Raw genomic sequence first — 21,839 nt, forward strand, 5'->3', positions numbered from 1 at the left:
TCCCCACGTGTCAGACCCTTCGCCTCCCGCTCAGGGGACGCACGCTAGTATGGCGCCAATTACATCAGGGACGCCCATAGCGATTACCTTGCAGGACATGGCTGCAATCATGAATAATACCCTGTCAGAGGTATTATCCAGATTGCCTGAATTAAGAGGCAAGCGCGATAGCTCTGGGGTTAGAAGAGATACAGAGCGCGCAGATGCTGTAAGAGCCATGTCTGATACTGCATCACAATATGCAGAACATGAGGACGGAGAGCTTCAGTCTGTGGGTGACATCTCTGACTCGGGGAAACCTGATTCAGAGATTTCTAATTTTAAATTTAAGCTTGAGAACCTCTGTGTATTGCTTGGGGAAGTATTAGCTGCTCTGAATGACTGTAACACAGTTGCAGTACCAGAGAAATTGTGTAGGCTGGATAAATACTATGCGGTGCCGGTGTGTACTGATGTTTTTCCTATACCTAAAAGGCTTACAGAAATTATTAGCAAGGAGTGGGATAGACTGGGTGTGCCTTTTCCCCACCTCCTATTTTTAGAAAAATGTTTCCAATAGACGCCACTACACGGGACTTATGGCAGACGGTCCCTAAGGTGGAGGGAGCAGTTTCTACTTTAGAAAAGCGTACCACTATCCCGGTTGAGGATAGTTGTGCTTTTTCAGATCCAATGGATAAAAAATTGGAGGGTTATCTTAAGAAAATGTTTATTCAACAAGGTTTTATTTTACAGCCCCTTGCATGCATTGCGCCTGTCACTGCTGCGGCGGCATTCTGGTTTGAGGCCCTGGAAGAGGCCATCCATACAGCTCCATTGACTGAAATTATTGACAAGCTTAGAACGCTTAAGCTAGCTAACTCATTTGTTTCTGATGCCATTGTTCATTTGACTAAACTAACGGCTAAGAATTCCGGATTCGCCATCCAGGCGCATAGGGCGTTATGGCTTAAATCCTGGTCAGCTGACGTGACTTCAAATTCTAAATTACTCAACATTCCTTTCAAGGGGCAGACCTTATTCGGGCCTGGCTTGAAGGAAATTATTGCTGACATTACTGGAGGTAAGGGTCATACCCTTCCTCAGGACAGGGCCAAATCAAAGGCCAAACAGTCTAATTTTCGTGCCTTTCGAAATTTCAAGGCAGGAGCAGCATCAACTTCCTCCGCTTCAAAACAAGAGTGAACTGTTGCTCATTCCAGACAGGCCTGGAAACCTAACCAGTCCTGGAACAAGGGCAAGCAGGCCAGAAAGCCTGCTGCTGCCCCCAAGACAGTATGAAGGAACGGTCCCCTATCCGGAAACGGATCTAGTGGGGGGCAGACTTTCTCTCTTCGCCCAGGCGTGGGCAAGAGATGTTCAGGATCCCTGGGCATTGGAGATCATATCTCAGGGATATCTTCTGGACTTCAAAGCTTCTCCTCCACAAGGGAGATTTCATCTTTCAAGGTTATCAGCAAACCAGATAAAGAAAGAGGCATTCCTAAGCTGTGTGCAAGACCTCCTAGTAATGGGAGTGATCCATCCAGTTCCGCGGACGGAACAAGGACAGGGGTTTTATTCAAATCTGTTTGTGGTTCCCAAGAAAGAGGGAACCTTCAGACCAATTTTGGATCTAAAGATCTTAAACAAATTCCTCAGAGTTCCATCATTCAAAATGGAAACTATTCGGACCATCCTACCCATGATCCAAGAGGGTCAGTACATGACCACAGTGGACTTAAAGGGTGCCTACCTTCACATAGCGATTCACAAAGATCATCATCAGTTCCTAAGGTTTGCCTTTCTAGACAGGCATTACCAATTTGTAGCTCTTCCCTTCGGGTTGGCTACAGCACCGAGAATTTTTACAAAGGTTCTGGGCTCACTTCTGGCGGTTCTAAGACCGCGGGGCATAGCGGTGGCTCCTTATCTAGACGACATCCTGATACAGGCGTCAAGCTTTCAAATTGCCAAGTCTCATACAGAGATAATTCTGGCATTTCTGAGGTCGCATGGGTGGAAAGTGAACGTGGAAAAGAGTTCTCTATCCCCACTCACAAGAGTCTCCTTCCTAGGGACTCTTATAGATTCTGTAGAGATGAAAATTTACCTGACGGAGTCCAGGTTATCAAAACTTCTAAATGCTTGCCGTGTCCTTCATTCCATTCCACGCCCGTCAGTGGCTCAGTGCATGGAGGTAATCGGCTTAATGGTAGCGGCAATGGACATAGTGCCATTTGCGCGCCTGCATCTCAGACCGCTGCAATTATGCATGCTAAGTCAGTGGAATGGGGATTACTCAGATTTGTCCCCTCTACTAAATCTGGATCAAGAGACCAGAGATTCTCTTCTCTGGTGGCTATCTCGGGTCCATCTGTCCAAGGGTATGTCTTTTCGCAGGCCAGATTGGACGATTGTAACAACAGATGCCAGCCTTCTAGGTTGGGGTGCAGTCTGGAACTCCCTGAAGGCTCAGGGATCGTGGACTCAGGAGGAGAAACTCCTCCCAATAAATATTCTGGGGTTGAGAGCAATATTCAATGCTCTTCTAGCTTGGCCTCAGTTAGCAACCCTGAGGTTCATCAGATTTCAGTCGGACAATATCACGACTGTGGCTTACATCAACCATCAAGGGGGAACCAGGAGTTCCCTAGCGATGTTAGAAGTCTCAAAGATAATTCGCTGGGCAGAGTCTCACTCTTGCCACCTGTCAGCGATCCACATCCCAGGCGTAGAGAACTGGGAGGCGGATTTTCTAAGTCGTCAGACTTTTCATCCGGGGGAGTGGGAACTCCATCCGGAGGTGTTTGCTCAACTGGTTCATCGTTGGGGCAAACCAGAATTGGATCTAATGGCATCTCGCCAGAACGCCAAGCTTCCTTGTTACGGATCCATGTCCAGGGACCCAGAAGCGACGCTGATAGATGCTCTAGCAGCGCCTTGGTTCTTCAACCTGGCTTATGTGTTTCCACCGTTTCCTCTGCTCTCTCGACTGATTGCCAAAATCAAACAGGAGAGAGCATCTGTGATTCTGATAGCGCCTGCGTGGCCATGCAGGACCTGGTATGCAGATCTAGTGGACATGTCATCCTTTCCACCATGGACTCTGCCTCTGAGACAGGACCTTCTAATACAAGGTCCTTTCAATCATCCAAATCTAATTTCTCTGAGACTGACTGCATGGAGATTGAACGCTTGATTCTATCAAAGCGTGGCTTCTCCGAGTCAGTCATTGATACCTTAATACAGGCACGAAAGCCTTTCACCAGGAAAATCTACCACAAGATATGGCGTAAATATCTTTATTGGTGTGAATCCAAGAATTACTCATGGAGTAAGGTTAGGATTCCTAGGATATTGTCCTTTCTCCAAGAGGGTTTGGACAAAGGATTATCAGCTAGTTCCTTAAAAGGACAGATTTCTGCTCTGTCTATTCTTTTGCACAAGCGTCTGGCAGAGGTTCCAGACGTCCAGGCATTTTGTCAGGCTTTGATTAGAATTAAGCCTGTGTTTAAACCTGTTGCTCCCCCGTGGAGCTTAAACTTGGTTCTTAAAGTTCTTCAAGGAGTTCCGTTTGAACCCCTTCATTCCATTGATATTAAACTTTTTTATCTTGGAAAGTTCTGTTTTTGATGGCTATTTCCTCGGCTCTGAGCTATATGCCTTACAATGTGATTCTCCTTATCTGATTTTTCATGCAGATAAGGTAGTTCTGCGTACCAAACCTGGGTTTTTACCTAAGGTGGTTTCTAACAAGAATATCAATCAAGAGATTGTTGTTCCATCATTGTGTCCTAATCCTTCTTCAAAGAAGGAACGTCTTTTACATAATCTGGACGTAGTCCGTGCCTTGAAGTTTTACTTACAAGCTACTAAAGATTTTCGTCAAACATCTTCCCTGTTTGTCGTTTACTCTGGATAGAGGAGAGGTCAAAAAGCTTCAGCAACCTCTCTTTCCTTTTGGCTTCGGAGCATAATACGCCTTGCCTATGAGACTGCTGGACAGCAGCCCCCTGAAAGGATTACAGCTCATTCTACTAGATCTGTGGCTTCCACCTGGGCCTTTAAAAATGAGGCCTCTGTTGAACAGATTTGCAAGGCTGCGACTTCGCTTCACACCTTTTCAAAATTTTACAAATTTGATACTTTTGCTTCTTCGGAGGCTGTTTTTGGGAGAAAGTTCTTCAGGCAGTGGTTCCTTCCGTTTAATCCTGCCTTGTCCCTCCCATCATCCGTGTTCTTTAGCTTTGGTATTGGTATCCCACAAGTAATGGATGATCCGTGGACTGGATACACTTAACAAGAGAAAACATAATTTATGCTTACCTGATAAATTTATTTATCTTGTAGTGTATCCAGTCCACGGCCCGCCCTGTCCTTTTAAGGCAGGTCTAAAATTTATTAAAACTACAGTCACCACTGCACCCTATGGTTTTCTCCTTTCTCGGCTTGTTTCGGTCGAATGACTGGATATGGCAGTGAGGGGAGGAGCTATATAGCAGCTCTGCTGTGGGTGATCCTCTTGCAACTTCCTGTTGGGAAGGAGAATATCCCACAAGTAATGGATGATCCGTGGACTGGATACACTACAAGAGAAATAAATGTATCAGGTAAGCATAAATTATGTTTTTATATATCTATCTATCTTTATTTATATCTTTCTATCTATCTATCTATCTATAGTTCTTTATCTATCTGCTGCCTATCTGTTATAGTTTTATTAGTACCAGGTAATTCTCAAATGAATTTAAAGGGATACTACACCCACATTTTTTTCTTTCCTGATTCAGATAGAGCATGCAATTTAAGCAACTTTCTAATTACTCCTATTATTAATTTTTCTTTGTTGTCTTGCTATTTTTATTTAAAAAGCAGGAATTTAAAGCTTTAGAGACGGCCCGTATTTTGTAGAGAACCTGGGTTATGCTTGCTTATTGGTGGCTTAACTGTAGCCATCAACAAGCAAGCGCTATCCAGGGTGCTGAACTTAAAGGGGCCAACTCGTAAGCTTTACATTTCTGCTTTTTAAATAAAGATAGCAAAAGAACAAAGAAAAATTGATAATATGAGTAAATTAGAAAGTTGCTTAAAATTGCATGCTCTATCTGAATCAGGAAATAAAAAAACTTGGGTTTAGTATTTTGTCATATTTTGCTCCTTCCATATGAATGACAGTTAGTTAAAAGCAGTGTGTAATCATATATCATGGATTTTCACTGACTCATACGAGAAGTGGACACATTGTGCTGTATTTCTCTACTTGCTGGATTTGTTGTATGTTGGGAGTTAGTGGGTAAAATGATAACTCTCTTGGAACTAGGGCTCAGCTATAGATCAATATTTCTCCAAAATGTACTGTATAAGCCTGGTGTTCTATTTTGTTTTATTGGAAGCTACACACATCTCTCTCTTGTCATTGGCTCACACTGTGTCCCGCTAGCTTCCAGTAGTGCATTTCTACTTTAAACATGAGCTGACTTTAACCATGTGTTTATCACACATGCGCTGAATGAAGATGCGCTGTAACTTTTTTTAATCTAGCATTTACATTCTATTACCCCGTACTCTGGCCGCCCACTTCAAATTTTTTTTCTTTCAGTGAGCTAATGCTTTGAACTGTTCTCCATTCTGCGCTCTAGCCGTACGGCACTTTATTTGTAGCTGGAGCGCCGATTGGAGAATAATTCAAACTGTTATCTCACAAAAATATTAGTTTTGAAGTGTTTGGCTGAAACGTGGGGTATTATAATGGTACGGCTAGATCAAAAAGTAAGTTACAGCGCATCTTCATTAGAAGTGAACAATTAAAGTCCTTGTAAAATATTGCTTAGATTCTGGACCTGATTTTAAAATATGTCAAGTTTTACATCACTTTAAGGTTATGTAATGCTTACATTAAAAACAGAACATTTTTATGTGTATTACATTTATTCATGTTTTTATGGGTTTGTCGTTGTTCACCAATAGGACTGTGGAATAGTATTAGCCAGTAATATTCTGTATGATTGATTTAGAGGAGTTTTGTGCAAAAATGCATTTCCTGTTATTTTTAACATTTATCTAAACTGCTTTAATTTTTTTTTTGTACAAAACATATTTTTAGCATATTCAAATGTTCCCTGCATACTAAAAATGTTGGTGTTTAATGAAATGTTTAAACTGACATTGATTTCTTTTTCTAAGAACTCATTTTAAATGGGTTGTTTTTTTGTTGCACAAGGTGTTTTAGAAATCTTAATTTTAGGGACATTAAGGTAAATGTGCTCTAAAATATGCTCTATAATGATAGACTATTTTTTTACTAACCTACAGCTGTAAAGTGCATTTAATAAACTGCTAAAATATAAAATTAGTATTAGCTGATCTCCAGATGCATTTTATATGGATGGTAATAACAAAAATTAACTATCATTATGCAGCTATTTTATAAATTTAATGTCTATTTCATTTGGACTTACAAAGACAATTTCAACTGTAAATCTGCACCCAATAATCTGTTTTACAAGGTCATGGTTGTAGAGGCCAGTATACTGTTGTGAGGTGCATGAGGCCAGTGCATGCACGTGATATGCTCAGTGAATAGTGCATTGAGACTATTTACCAATTGTACACTACTATTTAGCTCTGCTGAGGTAATACTGTATAAAATTAAAAAAGGTGTTCCATATCATTCATACAATTAAACTTTATTTATCAACATCGGAACTCACACATACAGTAACAAAGCTGTAAAATTAAAAACACGTAAACTCTGTTGAATGCGCCATTGCAATGCTAGTATTGAGAAATCAGAAATATTCAACAGTCCACAGTCTAAAGTATTATAAATAGACTAAGCCCTTACAATCCAAGGGCTAGTTAATATTACTTTTACACTATTGAGGACCAGTGGCTGTGAAATATACTATTAAATTAATTTTGCATAGTTTTAAACAACAAGAGCAAGCTAGTTAAAATATGAACAGGAGAGACTAAGCTGCCCCTGTCAGACCCCTGACGCGCGTTTCACGAACGCTTCCTCAGAGGGGGTGCGGGCCGCTGCTACTCAGCGTGATATATACCAACTATTTGCCCACCTACAGATTATTGGTCTAAGTGGTAGGCGTTGCCCGCCTATGATAGGATGGATCTAATGTCAATCAATGCATATAGTATCCACACGTTACAGGCTAAGCGTAATAAAGTGGGTGTAGCACCTGTGAGTCTTAAGCTTGACCCACCTACTGTGTCTCATTGGTCATAATAAGAGGAGGTATCCGACGTCAGTCAGGAACCTCCCGGCTGACGTATCTCTTAATAATCATCATAGAGTGGGTGTATTCTTTCTGATGAGTCATCCTAATTATGAGCCAATCCATGGCTCTAAAGTTGTAGAATAACTAGGTGTGTGATAATAGAGGACAATCATTGGCAGATCATAGAACATGTAAACAAACTGGCGATCTCAATATACAAATTATAGATGCATTAATATTCAGATTTATAAAGCATTCCTTATGTTTTTGTATGTTATCAATAAATCTGTAGGGAAAATGATATTTAGATGAATCTTATGTTTTATAAACCTGTAGTATGAGTCACTTACGATTTATGTCAATATGACAGATTACGATCGTTGATATGGAGATTTGACAACAGTAATATTAAGGAGTATTCTATCCTATCATAGGCGGGCAACGCCTTCCACTTAAACCAATGATCTGTAGAAGGTGGGCAAATAGTCGGTATATATCACGCTGAGTAGCAGCGGCCCGCACCCCCTCTGAGGAAGCGTTCATGAAACGCGCGTCAGGGGTCCGACAGGTATATTGAGATCGCCAGTTTGTTTACATGTTCTATGATCTGCCAATGATTGTCCTCTATTATCACACACCTAGTTATTCTACAACTTTAGAGCCACAGATTGGCTCATAATTAGGATGACTCATCAGAAAGAATACACCCACTCTATGACGATTATTAAGAGATATGTCAGCCGGGAGGTTCCTGACTGACGTCGGATACCTCCTCTTATTATGACCAATGAGACACAGTAGGTGGGTCAAGCTTAAGACTCACAGGTGCTACACCCACTTTATTACGCTTAGCCTGTAACGTGTGGATACTATATGCATTGATTGATATTCGATCCATCCTATCATAGGCGGGCAACGCCTACCACTTAGACCAATAATCTATAGAAGGTGTGCAAATAGTCAGTATATATCACGCTGAGTAGCAGCGGCCCGCACCCCCTCTGAGGAAGCGTTCGTGAAACGCGCGTCAGGGGTCCGACAGGGGCAGCTCAGTCTCTCCTGTTCATATTTTAACTAGCTTGCTCTTGTTGTTTAAAACTATGCAAAATTAATTTAATAGTATATTTCACAGCCACTGGTCCTCAATAGTGTAAAAGTAATATTAACTATCCCTCGGATTGTAAGGGCTTAGTCTATTTATAATACTTTGGACTGTGGACTGTTGAATATTTCTGATTTCTCAATACTAGCATTGCGATGGCGCATTCAACAGAGTTTAAGTGTTTTTAATTTTACAGCCTTGTTACTGTATGTGTGTGAGTTCCGATGTTGATAAATAAAGTTTAATTGTATGAATGATTTGGAACACCTTTTTTAATTTTATACAGTATTACCTCAGCAGAGCTAATTAGTAGTGTACAATTGTAGTACTGGTTTTCTTTTCTAAACTGGATTGTATCCTCTTATTACAATTAGTTTAACTAGTTGTTACAGGTCTTTCTTAACCAGGATACTACATCAGGTATTTTTTGTGATAATTTAAACATTTAATCCTTACTATATAAATATACATGATATACCTGTAATATGCCCCCCCTAACCCATATATTCTAAAACACTAATATCTGTGCAAATTCACAAGAATAAATCCGTCTCTGAAAAGATCCGAATGCCACAAGTGGCCGTCTTCTTCCGCATTCAGATCCTAACAAAGAATCTGAATGCACTTGTTTACCAATTAGCATCCATGGCAGCAGTGCAATGTGTATGTACTATTCATTAGAGCACGGGATGTAGCTTGACTGAGCTATGAGTTTAAAGGGCTCGATTTATCAAACACAAGCATAATTGTCTGTGTGATTCTCCTATGTTCTCCTCAGCTCTCGTTTAGCGAAGCGCATCTGTGCGCTCAAATGTATCAAAAAAAGGGTTTGTTTTTTGTACTCCAATAAACATTATTATTGCACTTTGTTATATGTTATTTATGCACCTTGTAGAGCCCATTTGTTGGTAACATTGTTTCTACAAATGGTAGAGAATATATTTGTAGAGCTGTTCTCCACAGTAGCTATGGTGAACTTTAATGCAGGCACTTGCAGGAGAAGTTTCAGTCCTCTATATCAGTGATTTTTAACCTTTTTTTTGCTGTGGCACACTTTTTTACATTAAAAAATCCTGTGGCACACCACCATCCCAAAATTTAAAAAAATCACACATTGTAGCCTAATACAGCATATATATATATACACATACACACAAACACACACATACTGTATGTATTGTGCTGTTATGCCATGCCTCCTACAAACTACCCCTGCACTGGGAGTAAAAAACAAGCAAAGTTTAAAAAATATGTCACACTGTTGTCAGTCTGCCGTGGCACACCTGAGGATCTCTCACGGCACACTAGTGTGCCACGGCACACTGGTTGAAAAACACTGCTCTATATTATAGGAGAAAATAAATGATACATTTGTAACTAGTTGAATTAATGAGAACTATAAGAAATATAACTAAAATAGCAATGATAAATGGAGCCCAAATTGGTAAACACATAGGTAAAGTTATGTTCAGGAGCTATAAGCCGTTCGGCTCTTGGGCAGGGCATAACTGGGGATGCCAGGTTTGTGCCACTGCTACTTTTAATTGGCTGGCCAGTTGTATCCTGCTCAGAAGTGAAATCTTTTAGTTTAACCCTTTTGCAGGCGTTAAATACATAGATATCTGGGATGTGTAATGCAACAATGAAATGCTTTCAATGAATTAAAGCATGTCATGTGTGTCCCTTTAAGCTTAGTTTATTGACTGTGTCAGTTTATGTGTCATTTCCTTTTCTGTCTAATTCTCTTTCTTACTCCCCAGAAATCTTACCACTCATTCTCTTTCTTATTCTATGGATCTGTAGCTAAACTCTCCAGACGTTTTTAAATTGAATGTGTTTTGTGTTTGTTTACAGGAAGAATGCAAACAGATCTTGGCTCAGCAGAAGTCAAACTCCCAGTCAGACTCTCACGATGATGAGATCTCCCCTCCACCCCCTAACCCAGTGGTAAAGGCACGGCGCAGAAGAGGAGGAGTCAGTGCCGAGGTTTATACTGAGGAAGATGCAGTCTCATATGTTAGAAAGGTAATCTAGCTATTGTATCCCATTACATTGTATTATAACTCTGAAGCAATTATGTTTCCTTCCATAAGGCAGGGAGAGTCCACAACTTCATTCCTTACTGTTGGGAAATACAACACATGGCCACCAGGAGGAGGCAAAGACACCCCAGCTAAAGGCTTAAATATCCCTTCCCTATCGCCAATCATTCTTTGACTTTTGTCACTATAGGAGGTGGCAGAGAAATGTCAGAAGATTTGGGTAGTCCTGTAATGGGTATGTTCCCTTCAAGAAAGGACTGTTTTAAGTAATCATGTCAACCTCTCAGTAAGCATATTGATGAAAGTTAAAGTCTGGAGATGCAGGGAAAGTTTTTCTGCGAACCCATCCAGACTGTCGCCTAACAGCTCCTCACCAATCAGGGTTTACTAGTTTCACTGCTTGCTGTTACACATTCAAGTCCATGTCACAAGTGTCGCTGCAAGACTGTCACACTTGAGAGGTTGTGCCTGTCCCACAGCATGGAGGGTATGACCGTTTTATATATACACTCTATACACGGTCACAGTGTGGCTCCTTTATGCCTTGACCTATCAAATTAAATAATCTCCCTGAAGGAGATATTAACCATTGATCCTAATCAATGGTTAATATCTCCTTCAAGGAGATTATTTAAACAGCTAGGCATTTTTTATAACTGCTTTAATGTGAGAGTTTTTGGGCTCATAGACTGTGTGCTTTTGGCTTGGAACAAACAGGTTTCACTTTCCTTTTGAGTGTTGAGTGCAGCTCATAATAGCTTAGCGCCTTTTTCATAGCAGGGGAAGTCTTGTACGGGTACAGTCATTTTCCTACGATCCTGCTGCGGACTGGTAGCTGTCTGGGTCTAGGAGGTAGTGAGTGCCCTAGCCATTGGGATTATAAAGGTGCAGTTTTTTTAATAAAAGCGTTTACTTTTTGCCTGTCCTTCTGTGAAAATATCTTGGCTATGGAGGACTTTGATACTACATTAGAAGGTTCCGCTCCTTCTGTACTGATGAATAATTCCTGTTTATATTGTGAGGAGGCCTTGGTTGGCCCACCTGCTCTATTGTGTTCCATTTGCCTAAGCACTGTTCTAAAGTCTAACAAGGAACACAAGCCTGCTAATACTCATAGCGCTATTAGCCCAGTGAGCCATCTACCTCTCAGGAATCTGTGTCCGGAGAGATTACTACCCTTTCTACACTACCCGCTCCACATGCAGTTCCCAGCAGCTCCAACTAATCCTCCATCTGGAGGGGGGCCTTTTTCCGGCTGACTTTACTGCGCAGTTACAATCGGTGGTGTCTGTGGCCCTGAGTGCCTTACCTCGCTCTAGCAAACGTAAGAGAAAGGTTAAACATATTTCTCCTGACCTAGAGTCATCTAAATATTTGTTGGATTTAGCTACTATGTCCCAGCTATCCGAGGATGAGTTAACCTCTGTAGCTTTAGAGGGTGAACTTTCTGAATTGGAGACTTCAGTTTCTATTAAGCCTGATGAAACAGCCACTGCTTGGCTGAGAAATGCGTTGCTAGTATTTTTAACATTTTAATAAAGTACGTTTTTATATATACTTATATATACTGCTGCCGGACTACTATTATCATTCTTATCCACACCCTATCTTTTGGATCACTGGGAGTTTCTGACTACCGGACACTAGTCTACTGGGTGACTGTATTAATCCCAGCTTGCCTTGACTGCACCAAGGGAGGTGCTCTACTAAATGTGAGTGTATTTTATACCATTATATACCTCGCCTGTATAAACAATACTAGGCCATATAGGCACCTCTGTGTTCTGTATTATCCTCTACAGATTATTGAATATTCACCGGAGGCCAGTCTTCTGGGTGACTGCTATTGATCCCATAATGCTCCTTCTGCACCACTAGGGGTGCTATACCAAATGTGAGTGTATCTACCACATGTTATATCTTCATTGCATCAAACAATACTGGGCCATGTGGCGCTTCTGCTCTTTTTTGTTGTCTAAACCTACTTCAGTAGAGGAACCTTCCTATAGATTTAAAATTGAGCATCTGAGTTTTTTATTAAAGGAGGTTCTGTCTACGCTAGTGGTTCCAGAGGCTACACACCCTGAGGAACCAAAGATCGATAAAAAAGACTGGATTTATGAAGACAGGATGGTCCCTCTGACTTTTCCTGTGCTAGCTAAGATGGTGAATATTATTAGTATCGAATGGGAAAGAATAGGAACTTCTTTTTCCCCCTCGTCTACTTTTAAAAAATGATTCCCGGTCTCTGACTCTCAATTAGATTTGTGGGGTTCCATCCCTAAGGTGGATGGCATTATTTCTACACTGCATACTACTATCCCTCTGGAGAGCCTATGGATAAGAAAATGGAAACCTTTCTGAGGAAGATGTTTCAACATACAGGGTTTCTATTTCAACCGGTGGCAGCTGTAGCCGTGGTTGCTGGAGCAGCTACCTACTGGTGCGACACACTGTCAGAGCTCATTGAGGTGGAGACTCCCCTTGAGGATATTTAGGAGAGAATTAAGGCTCTGAGTATTGCTAACTCCTTCATCTGTGATGCAAATATGCAGATTATTTGCCTAAATGCAAAGGCTTCTGGCTTTGTGGTCCTAGCCCACCGGGCTCTCTGGTTAAAGTCTTGGTTTGCGGATATGACTTCTAAATCCAGACTCCTTTCTCTTCCTTTCAAGGGGAAGATTTTATTTGGTCCAGGGCTGGACTCCATTATTTCTACGGTTACCGGAGGGAAAAGTGCCGTTCCTACCGCAGGATAAGAAAAATAGGCCTAAGGGACGGCAATTGTCTAATTTTTGTTCTGACAAATCACAACAACAGTAATCCTCATCCAAGTCTGAGCAGCCCAAGAGTACTTAGAAACTGGCTCAGTCCTGGAAAAAGTTCAAACAGACTAAGAAGCCTGCAGAGAACAAATTGTCATGAAGGGGCGGCCCCCGATCCAGGATCGGATCGAGTGGGGGCAGACTGTCTCTTTTTTCAGACGCTTGGTTCCAGGATATACAAGGTCCTTGGGTCCTGGAGGTTGTATCTCAAGGATACAGGATAGGATTGAAGTTTCATCTGCCCGTGGGCAGATTCCTACTCTCCAGTCTGTCTACAAGACCAGAAAAGAGGGCTGCCTTCTTAGGTTGTGTACAGGATCTCTCCTCTCTTGGAGTAATTGTCCTGGTACCTACAGCAGAAAAGACAGTCCACAACACTAAGTAAAATGTTCACTTTATTATGAGCAACAGGTTTACACGAAGTAAAAGTGACGTTTCGGAGTTACCTCCTTAATCATACCTGATGATTAAGGAGGTAACTCCGAAACGTCACTTTTACTTCGTGTAAACCTGTTGCTCATAATAAAGTGAACATTTTACTTAGTGCTGTGGACCGTCTTTTCTACACAAGTTGCTGTTTGGGGATTTGGCACATTGTCCCCTGGTTTTCACGAGCACTCACCCTTTGGTGCTGTATCCATTACTACAAATTTTGGTACCTACAGCAGAAAGAGGTTTGGGGTTTTATTCAAACCTTTTCGTGGTTCCAAAGAAGGAGGGATGCTTTTCGTCCAATTCTGGACTTAAAGTGCCTAAACAAGTTTTTGAGTGTTCCCTTTTTCAAGATGAGGACAAAACGGTTAATCCTTCCTCTGGTTCAAGAAGGACAGTTTATGACCACCATAGACCTGAAGGATGCATACCTTCATGTTCTGATAAACATGGAACATTTTCCGTTCCTGAGGTTTGCCTTTCTGGACCAGCACTTCCAGTTCATAGCTCTTCTGTTTGGCCTAGCTACTGCTCCAAGGATATTTTCGAAGGTTCTGGGAGCTCTTCTAGCCGTTGCTAGAACACAAGGTATTGCAGTAGCGCCTTATCTGGATGTTATCTTGGTGCAGGCACCATCTTTTCGTCTAGTGGAAGAACATTCAGAGTCACTTCTCAGTCTTCTTCGATCACATGGATGGAAGTTAAGCTTGGAAAAGAGTTCTCCTACTCCAAGTAAAAGGGTAAATTTCCTGGGGACAATAATAGATTCCATATCCATGAGTATATTCCATATCCATGAGAATATACCTCACAGATCAGAGACATTGCAAGCTAACTACTGCATGTCTTGCCCTCCAGGCCTCCTTGAGACCCTCAGTGGCTCAGTGTATGGAGGTGATCGGACTCATGGTGTCCTGTATGGACATCATTTTTTTTGCCAGATTCCATCTTGGACCCGTACAACTATGCATGCTGAGACAATGGAACGGTGACCATTTAGATCTGTCTCAACAGATTGTGCTGGATAACCGGTCGAGAGACTTTCTCTCTTTGTGGCTCTGTCCCAAGGCACGTGCTTCTTGAGACTGTCCTGTAAGATTGTGACTACAGACGCAAGTCTTTCCGGCTGGGGAGCCGTTTGTGGTGCCAAGAAGGCACAAGGACTGTGGAGGACTCAGGAGGAGTCCTCCATTCCAATCAATATATTGAAACTCCAGGCAATCGTTAATGCTTTGAAGGCTTGGCCCCTCCTGGGTTCGTCTACATCAACCATCAGGGGGGGAAACGAGAAGTTCCTTGGCGATGAGAGAAGTATTTCAGATACTAGAGTGGGTGGAGACTCACAGATGTACGCTGTTAGCGATCCACATTTCGGGTGTGAACAACTGGAAAGCGGACTTCCTCAGCAGGCAATCTTTTCATCCAGGGTAGTGGTCTCTCCACCCCAAGGTGTTTGCAGAGATATGCAGTGAATGGGGGACACCAGAGATAGATCTTATGGCATCCCGCCGCAATACGAAGCTACCCAGGTACGGGTCAAGGGATCCTCAGGCGGAATTGATAGATGCCCTATCAGGAGGTTCAGACTCATATATCTTTTTCCTCCATTGCCGCTTCCCCCTTGTGTGGCTGCTCGCATCAAGCAGGAGCAAGTATCAGTGATTCTGATTGCTCCATTGTGGCCGCGGAGGACGTCGTTTGCGGATCTGGTGGGGATGTCCTCATCTCCTCAGTGAAGGTTACCTTGTCACCGAAATCTGCTAATACAGGGTCCCTTCGTTCATCAAAATCTAGATTTGCTGAGGCTGACTGCGTGGAGATTGAACGCTTTGTCTTAGCCAAGTGAGGGTTCTCTGAGAGTGTTATTGGCACTCTGGTTCAAGCTCGTAAGCTCGTCGTATCTACCATAAAGTGTGGAGGACTTACTTGTACTGGTGTGAAGAGCATGGCTTTTCCTGGCATAAGGTTAAGATTGCCAGAATGTTATCTTTTCTCCAGGAGGTTCTGGTGAAGGGTCTATCTGCTAGTTCCCTGAAGGGACAGATATCGGCCCTGTCGGTGTTACTGCGCAAGAGATTGACTTAGCTTCCGGATGTGCAGTCCTTTTGTTAAGGCTCTGACTAGGATCAGACCTGTGTTTAGATCTGGGACTCCGCCTTAGAGCCTAATTCTTGTCCTTTTTTGCAGCAGGCTCCTTTTGAGCCTATGCATACTGTTGACATTAAATTGTTATCTTGGAAGGTTCTTTTTTTGCTGGCTTTTGCCTCTGCATGCAGAGTTTCTGAGATTTCTGCTTTGCGATGTGACTCCCCTTATCTTGTTTGTCATGCTGATAAGGCGGTTTTTACGTACTAAATTAGGGTTCCTCCATAAGGTGATGTTGGATCGTAACAATAATCATGTAATTGTTATTCCTTCCTTGTGTCCTAATTATTCTTCAGCGAAGGAACGCTTGCTTCACAATCTAGATGTGGTTCGTGCCTTGAAGTTTTATCTTCAGGCTACTAAGGAATTCAGACAATCTTCCTCTTTGTTTGTCATCTATATGGGGAAGCGTAAAGGGCAGAAGGCTACTATGACTTCCCTATCTTTCTGGTTGAGGAGTGTCATCCGCTTAGCTTATAAGACAGCTGGGCGACAGCCTCCTGAGAGGATAACGGCTCATTCAGAGCAGTGGCTTCCTCCTGGGCTTTTAAGAACAAAGCCTCTATGGATCAGATTTGTAAGGCGGCTACCTGGTCCTCCTTACACACTTTTTCTAAATTTTACAAGTTTGATGTGTTTGCCTAGGCTGAAGCAGCTTTCGGGAGAATGTTTTTGCAGACTGTGGTGCCCTCAGAATAGGCTCTGCCTCTTTTTTTTTGTTCCCTCCCGTTATGCATTCAGTGTCCTCTGTAGCTTGGGTATAATTTCCCCAACAGTAAGGAATTAAGTCATGGACTCTCCCTGCCTTATAGAAGGAAAACATAATTTATGCTTACCAGATAAATTCCTTTCCTTCCTGGCAGGGCGAGTCCACGACCCTGCACGTAATTTATTTTTTGTTGGGCGGCTCCCTTTTTTATTTCTTCTGGCACCTTTATACCCTGATGTTTCTCCTACTTTTCCTTGTTCCCTCTGTAGAATGACTGGGGGATAGGGGAAGTGGGAGGGATATTTAAGCCTTTGGCTGGGGTGTCTTTGCCTCCTCCTGGTGGCCAGGTGTTGTATTTCCCAACGGTAAGGAATTAAGTTGTGGACTCCCCCTGCCAGGAAGGAAAGGAATTTATCTGGTAAGCATAAATTATGTTTTTCTGCTTACCTGATATATTTATTTTCTTCATGATGTTGACAGAATTGTGTCACAATTGTGGAATGTTTGTTACTTTAAAAGGAACAGTCAACACCAAAATTGTTATTGTTTAAAAAGATAGATAATGTCTTTACTACACATTCCCCAGCTTTGCACAACAAATGTTGTTATATTAATATACTTTATAACATTTAAACCTCTAAATTTCTGCCTGTTTCTAAGCCAATACAGACAGCCTGTTATCACATGCTTTTTTTTTTTTTGGTTTTAACAACAGGAGACTGCTAGTTCATATGGGCCATATAGATAATATTGTGCTCACGCCCGTGAAGCTGTGTACAACACAGCACTAATTGGCTGAAATGCAAGTCAATAGATAATAAATAAGGCTAAGATACAAGGTAATCACAGAGGTAAAAAGTGCATTAATATAACCGTGTTGGCTGTGCACAACTGAGGAATGGGTAAGAACGGGATTAGCTATCTGTTTAAACAATAACATTTTTGGAGTTGAATGTCCCTTTAATATAATCACCAATTATGTTATCAAGGAATGGAGAATCTCAGGGAGAGGAGAGGATAAACTGCCCTTTAATTATATAATTTAGAGTTAAAAAAAAAGTCTACACTGTTATAATCACTTTACTATTTTGTGATCTTTTCTCTGCTGATCCCTTACACAGTGAATATAAGATCACTGTTATAATCACTTTACTATTTTGTGATCTTTTCTCTGCTGATCCCTTACACAGTGAATATAAGATCACAGTTGATGTTTTTTTAAGTGCTGTGCTAATAACTGCATGACTTGTTTGCCTGTTTGTAACATGTTTGCTTGGTATATAACACCTTCCCAGTATTCCCCACAGAAAGTTTTGTCAGCCAGGTGGCATTATGAAGTAGCCAGGAGAGAGTAGATTAATAATTTGTATTATAAAAAATTTTTTTATTCAGAAATGCTACTTAATCTATCCAAAGTGCTCAATTGCATACATTGATTTAACGATAGCACAGGTCAACACTGACTTTATTCCCAATTATATTAGATCGAGTTTAGGGAAAATTTGTGTCGCTGATTCCGAATATGGTATAGTTTTTTCTAGATTGGCTCTGATGTATGACCCCATTGAAAAACATAAATAATCCAAAACATTTAGGGCTAGATTACAAGTGGTGCGCAAACGATTGCGCTCGGGTTTTCGCGATTGCGCTCATATTACAAGTTGAGTGCAATCGCGTGACCGCAATCGCAATTTACGCTAGAATCATTTACTGTCCCTTTAAAAAATTGCTTCATCAGTCCAAGCATGTTATAGAATGGTAGAAGAATATTTTTTTCTCCTTTAACCAATTAAGTTCGCTGCACCTACTCTCTTGTCTTCCCTTGAAGGCCATGTCACTTTTTTCCGATGATTTTGCTTTGCCCTACTATCCCACAGGTAAATTAAATATATAATAATTATATGCAATGGATAAACTTACAAAACAATGTTAAAGATAAGATTATAGATTAAAGATTACATAAAAAAAAATGTTAGAGTACAAAGATAGACCAAACCCTGCCGCATATGTCAGCAGCCACAGGTCGTTTTGGGGTAATAATTTGAGGGGTATCCATTATCTCAAAAACTAGAGCCAATTTGACAACACTGATGTCATTTTTGGAGTTAGTGCTCCAAAAATATCCCAAATTCATTCAAACGTCCTTGGCAAGTAAAAAAATAGTTTTATTTTGGGGACCTGTGTAATTTGTGCAACAAACATAAAAAAAAAAAATTAGCTAATTTTAGTTTAATATTGTCTTAAATTTTAGACGGGTGGTCAGTGAAATCAGCTGGCTGTGCCCATTTATATAGGTCCGCGAGAGAACACTGCCTTCCTCTTATATTCTTTATTAAGAACATCTTGAAGATTTACTCTAGTTTGTCTAAGCTGGGCAACGAGATATCTTAGTAAGAAGTCATAGGTAATTCTTGTTGCTTATTTTGAGCTTCTTTCATTTTCATAAATTCCCCCTAAGGGAATGTTTATGAGCCTCTCAGAATGATATCTGAGACAACTGATGTTTATAAACATTAAGGGCCAGATTACAGGTGGAGCGCTAATTTATTACACGCCTGTAAACGACAAATTTGCCCGTTTAAGGGCACACAATAAATAACCAGCCATTACAAGTTACAAGGTCGCGGTAGCAATTAGTGTTCCAAAAATGAACCAGAAGTTAGACCACTGGTTAATTTTTAAAATATCCCCCAATTGCCCCCAAAATAAAATGTGAGGTTCCTTTTTGTTAAAAAAAATTGTAGCATCATTTTAAAAAATAAAAAAATGAACCAGAAGTTAGACCACTGGTTAATTTTTAAAATATCCCCCAATTGCCCCCAAAATAAAATGTGAGGTTCCTTTTTGTTAAAAAAAATTGTAGCATCTTTTTAAAAAATAAAAATAAAAAATACACAAAGCAGTTTTAAAGTGAAAGTAAATCCTAGCGTTTTACAAACGCTAGGATTTACTATTGAAACAAATAAAGGGCACTTTTATTCATGAAGTATAAGATACTTCATGTAGAATTATTTGATTCAATTGATCTCCGCTCTTAGCTCCTACAGCAGCCCACGGCTAAATTTTTTTTTGGCTATGAGGTGACGTTTACACCTCTTAGCCAATAGCCGTGCGGTAAATCCGGCTTGGCGCCCATGGGAGCCGGATTTACCGCATGGCTATTGGGGTGTTTGAGAAAAAAAAAACGGTACTGTATACATATATATTTACACTTTGCTGCCCATCTCTACGTGACTTACCCCTTCGCTGCGCCAGGTTCTCAGCCGTGTCTGACGGCATGAGAACAAGACTCCCATTGAAACCTATGGAAGCCCGCTCTTGTGAGCGCAAAGTTTCCCTGCAATGCGAACAGAAGGTCACGTTTGCATTGCGCCTAACTTGTATTGCTGAGTGCAGCGCACATATCGCCTCACATAAGCGCAATTTTGCACTCCTCTTGCAATCTGGTCCGAAATCAGTGTTTCTTTTATATGTTTACTACTTAGCTGGTCATCTAGTTAATAGTCATCTAGTATCCATAAAATATTATTTTATGATTTAATATATTGGATTCACATTTACAGACACATTTTATAAATACAATATTAAACATTATTCTTAAATATATATGAAACCCCAAAAAATTATATTATGATTCACAGTTCTTGCAAATAGATAATATTCTTGCAAAACTGCTGCCATATAGTGCTCTAGACAAATGCACGCTCCTGCGCTTATGCCGCTGCTTTTCAACAAAAGATACCAAGAGAACAAAGAAAGTAAATTAGAAAGTTGCGTAAAACTGCATGCTCTATCCGAATCATGAAAGAACATTTTTGGTTTCATATCCCTTTAAATATTCATATGATATTATTGAACATATGTATGTGGTTAACATGTTTTAAAAATGTTTTACATTGCTGATATTAGTTGTAAAGGGCATTTTGACATTTTATACCTAGGAGCTAAGAAGCTGAGTTTATAAACAACAGCACACTGGATGCTGAAAAAAAAAATATAATAATAATTATATTCATAGGATAAGGTCTTGGACAATATTATAATTATGGGGTCGCAATTTTTTTTCTAATGCATAAAGGGGCCCCAGATCTGCTTTAAAAGACCATTAAATAAAAAAATGCATTAACACTTCTATCTGATTTTCACTCCTTAGATACTTGCAAATAACTAGTTCACTGGCCTTGTTCTGCTTGGGAATGGCACTGTAGCACCCCTGGTACTTGGGGTTAATAATATTTGTTTGACCCCTTTGCCATAAGTGTTCCTTTATTTAAAGGGATAGGAAAGTCAAAATTCAACTTACACGATTCAGATAGAGCATGTAATTTTAAGACACTTTTAAATTCCCGTCTATTTTCAAATGTGCTTTGGTATCCCTTGTTGAAAAAGAATACGCACATATTCTACACTAGTGGAAGCTGCTGATAATTGGTGCCTGCACGCATTTGTTTCTTGTGATTGGCTGACTAAATGTGTTCAGCTAGCTGCCAGTAGTGCAATGCTGTTCCTTCAGCAAAGGATAAGAAGAGAAAGAAGCAAATTTGATAATGGAAGTAAATTGGACAGCTGTTTAAAATTGTATGTTCTATCAAAATCATGAAAGAAAATGTTGGGGTTTCCTGTCCCTATTGAATTACAACATTTATAAATACAATAGAATGCCCCTTTAAGTTGTAGAGTACTGCAGTGGTACATTTTAAGACTTACACCTGCTGTAAAACTTTTTTTTGTGTGACTGGGAAGTCCTGTGAGTGCTGTGAGAGTCAAACTTTAACTTGGCGTTTGTTACACGGTGATGGAAATAGCCTGGGGTAGCATCCCTTTAAGACGGGCTTAACCCCGGTGACTACATAACAATCTTTTAATGTCCTCAGGTTCATACTTTTGTCTAGAAAGGAAGGATGCATAGTTTCCCAGGCACTGAGAATTGCTGGATGGAGTTAGCAAGTCGGATGGTCTTTCTGCACGTTGGCATAGAGCTTTTTGCCTTCAGGGCACAGCAGTCAGAACAGGTGGCGTCAAATTAGAATATTCTTGTAAATACAAGTTTAGTGTCTGACAACCCTGAACATATCTTTGCTCTAGACCTAGGGTGTCCAACCTTTTCACCTGGAGCGGACACTTAAATTGACATTTGCTGGGCCAGCGCATAATTATTATTTTTTAATTATTTTAATTGAAACTAACATAATTAGTCATTTATTTATTGTACACACTAGTCCTAAAGCCGGTGTACACGGGCCATTTATTGCAGTACAGCGGTCCCACCCTTTGCTCTCTCTCTGTTCCCCTCTCTTTTATGCTCTCTCTCTCTCTCTGTCCTCTTTTTTGTGCTCTTTCTCTCTCTCTGTTTCCCTCTTTTGTGCC

The 21,839-nt window shown here is 40.8% G+C and overlaps 1 protein-coding gene across 1 annotated transcript in view; it reads left to right on the top strand.

Annotated features, from left to right (window-relative positions):
• Window positions 1-21,839, top strand: part of PRKAR1B (protein kinase cAMP-dependent type I regulatory subunit beta) — an 807,144-nt gene that overhangs the window by 122,837 nt on the left and 662,468 nt on the right. Inside the window, exon 3 of the mRNA XM_053695126.1 lies at window positions 10,174-10,344. Coding sequence (XP_053551101.1) covers window positions 10,174-10,344 — 171 coding nt within the window. The remainder of the gene's footprint in view (window positions 1-10,173; window positions 10,345-21,839) is intronic.

This window comes from Bombina bombina, chromosome 11, assembly GCF_027579735.1.
Source record: "Bombina bombina isolate aBomBom1 chromosome 11, aBomBom1.pri, whole genome shotgun sequence".
Taxonomy (NCBI): domain Eukaryota; kingdom Metazoa; phylum Chordata; class Amphibia; order Anura; family Bombinatoridae; genus Bombina; species Bombina bombina.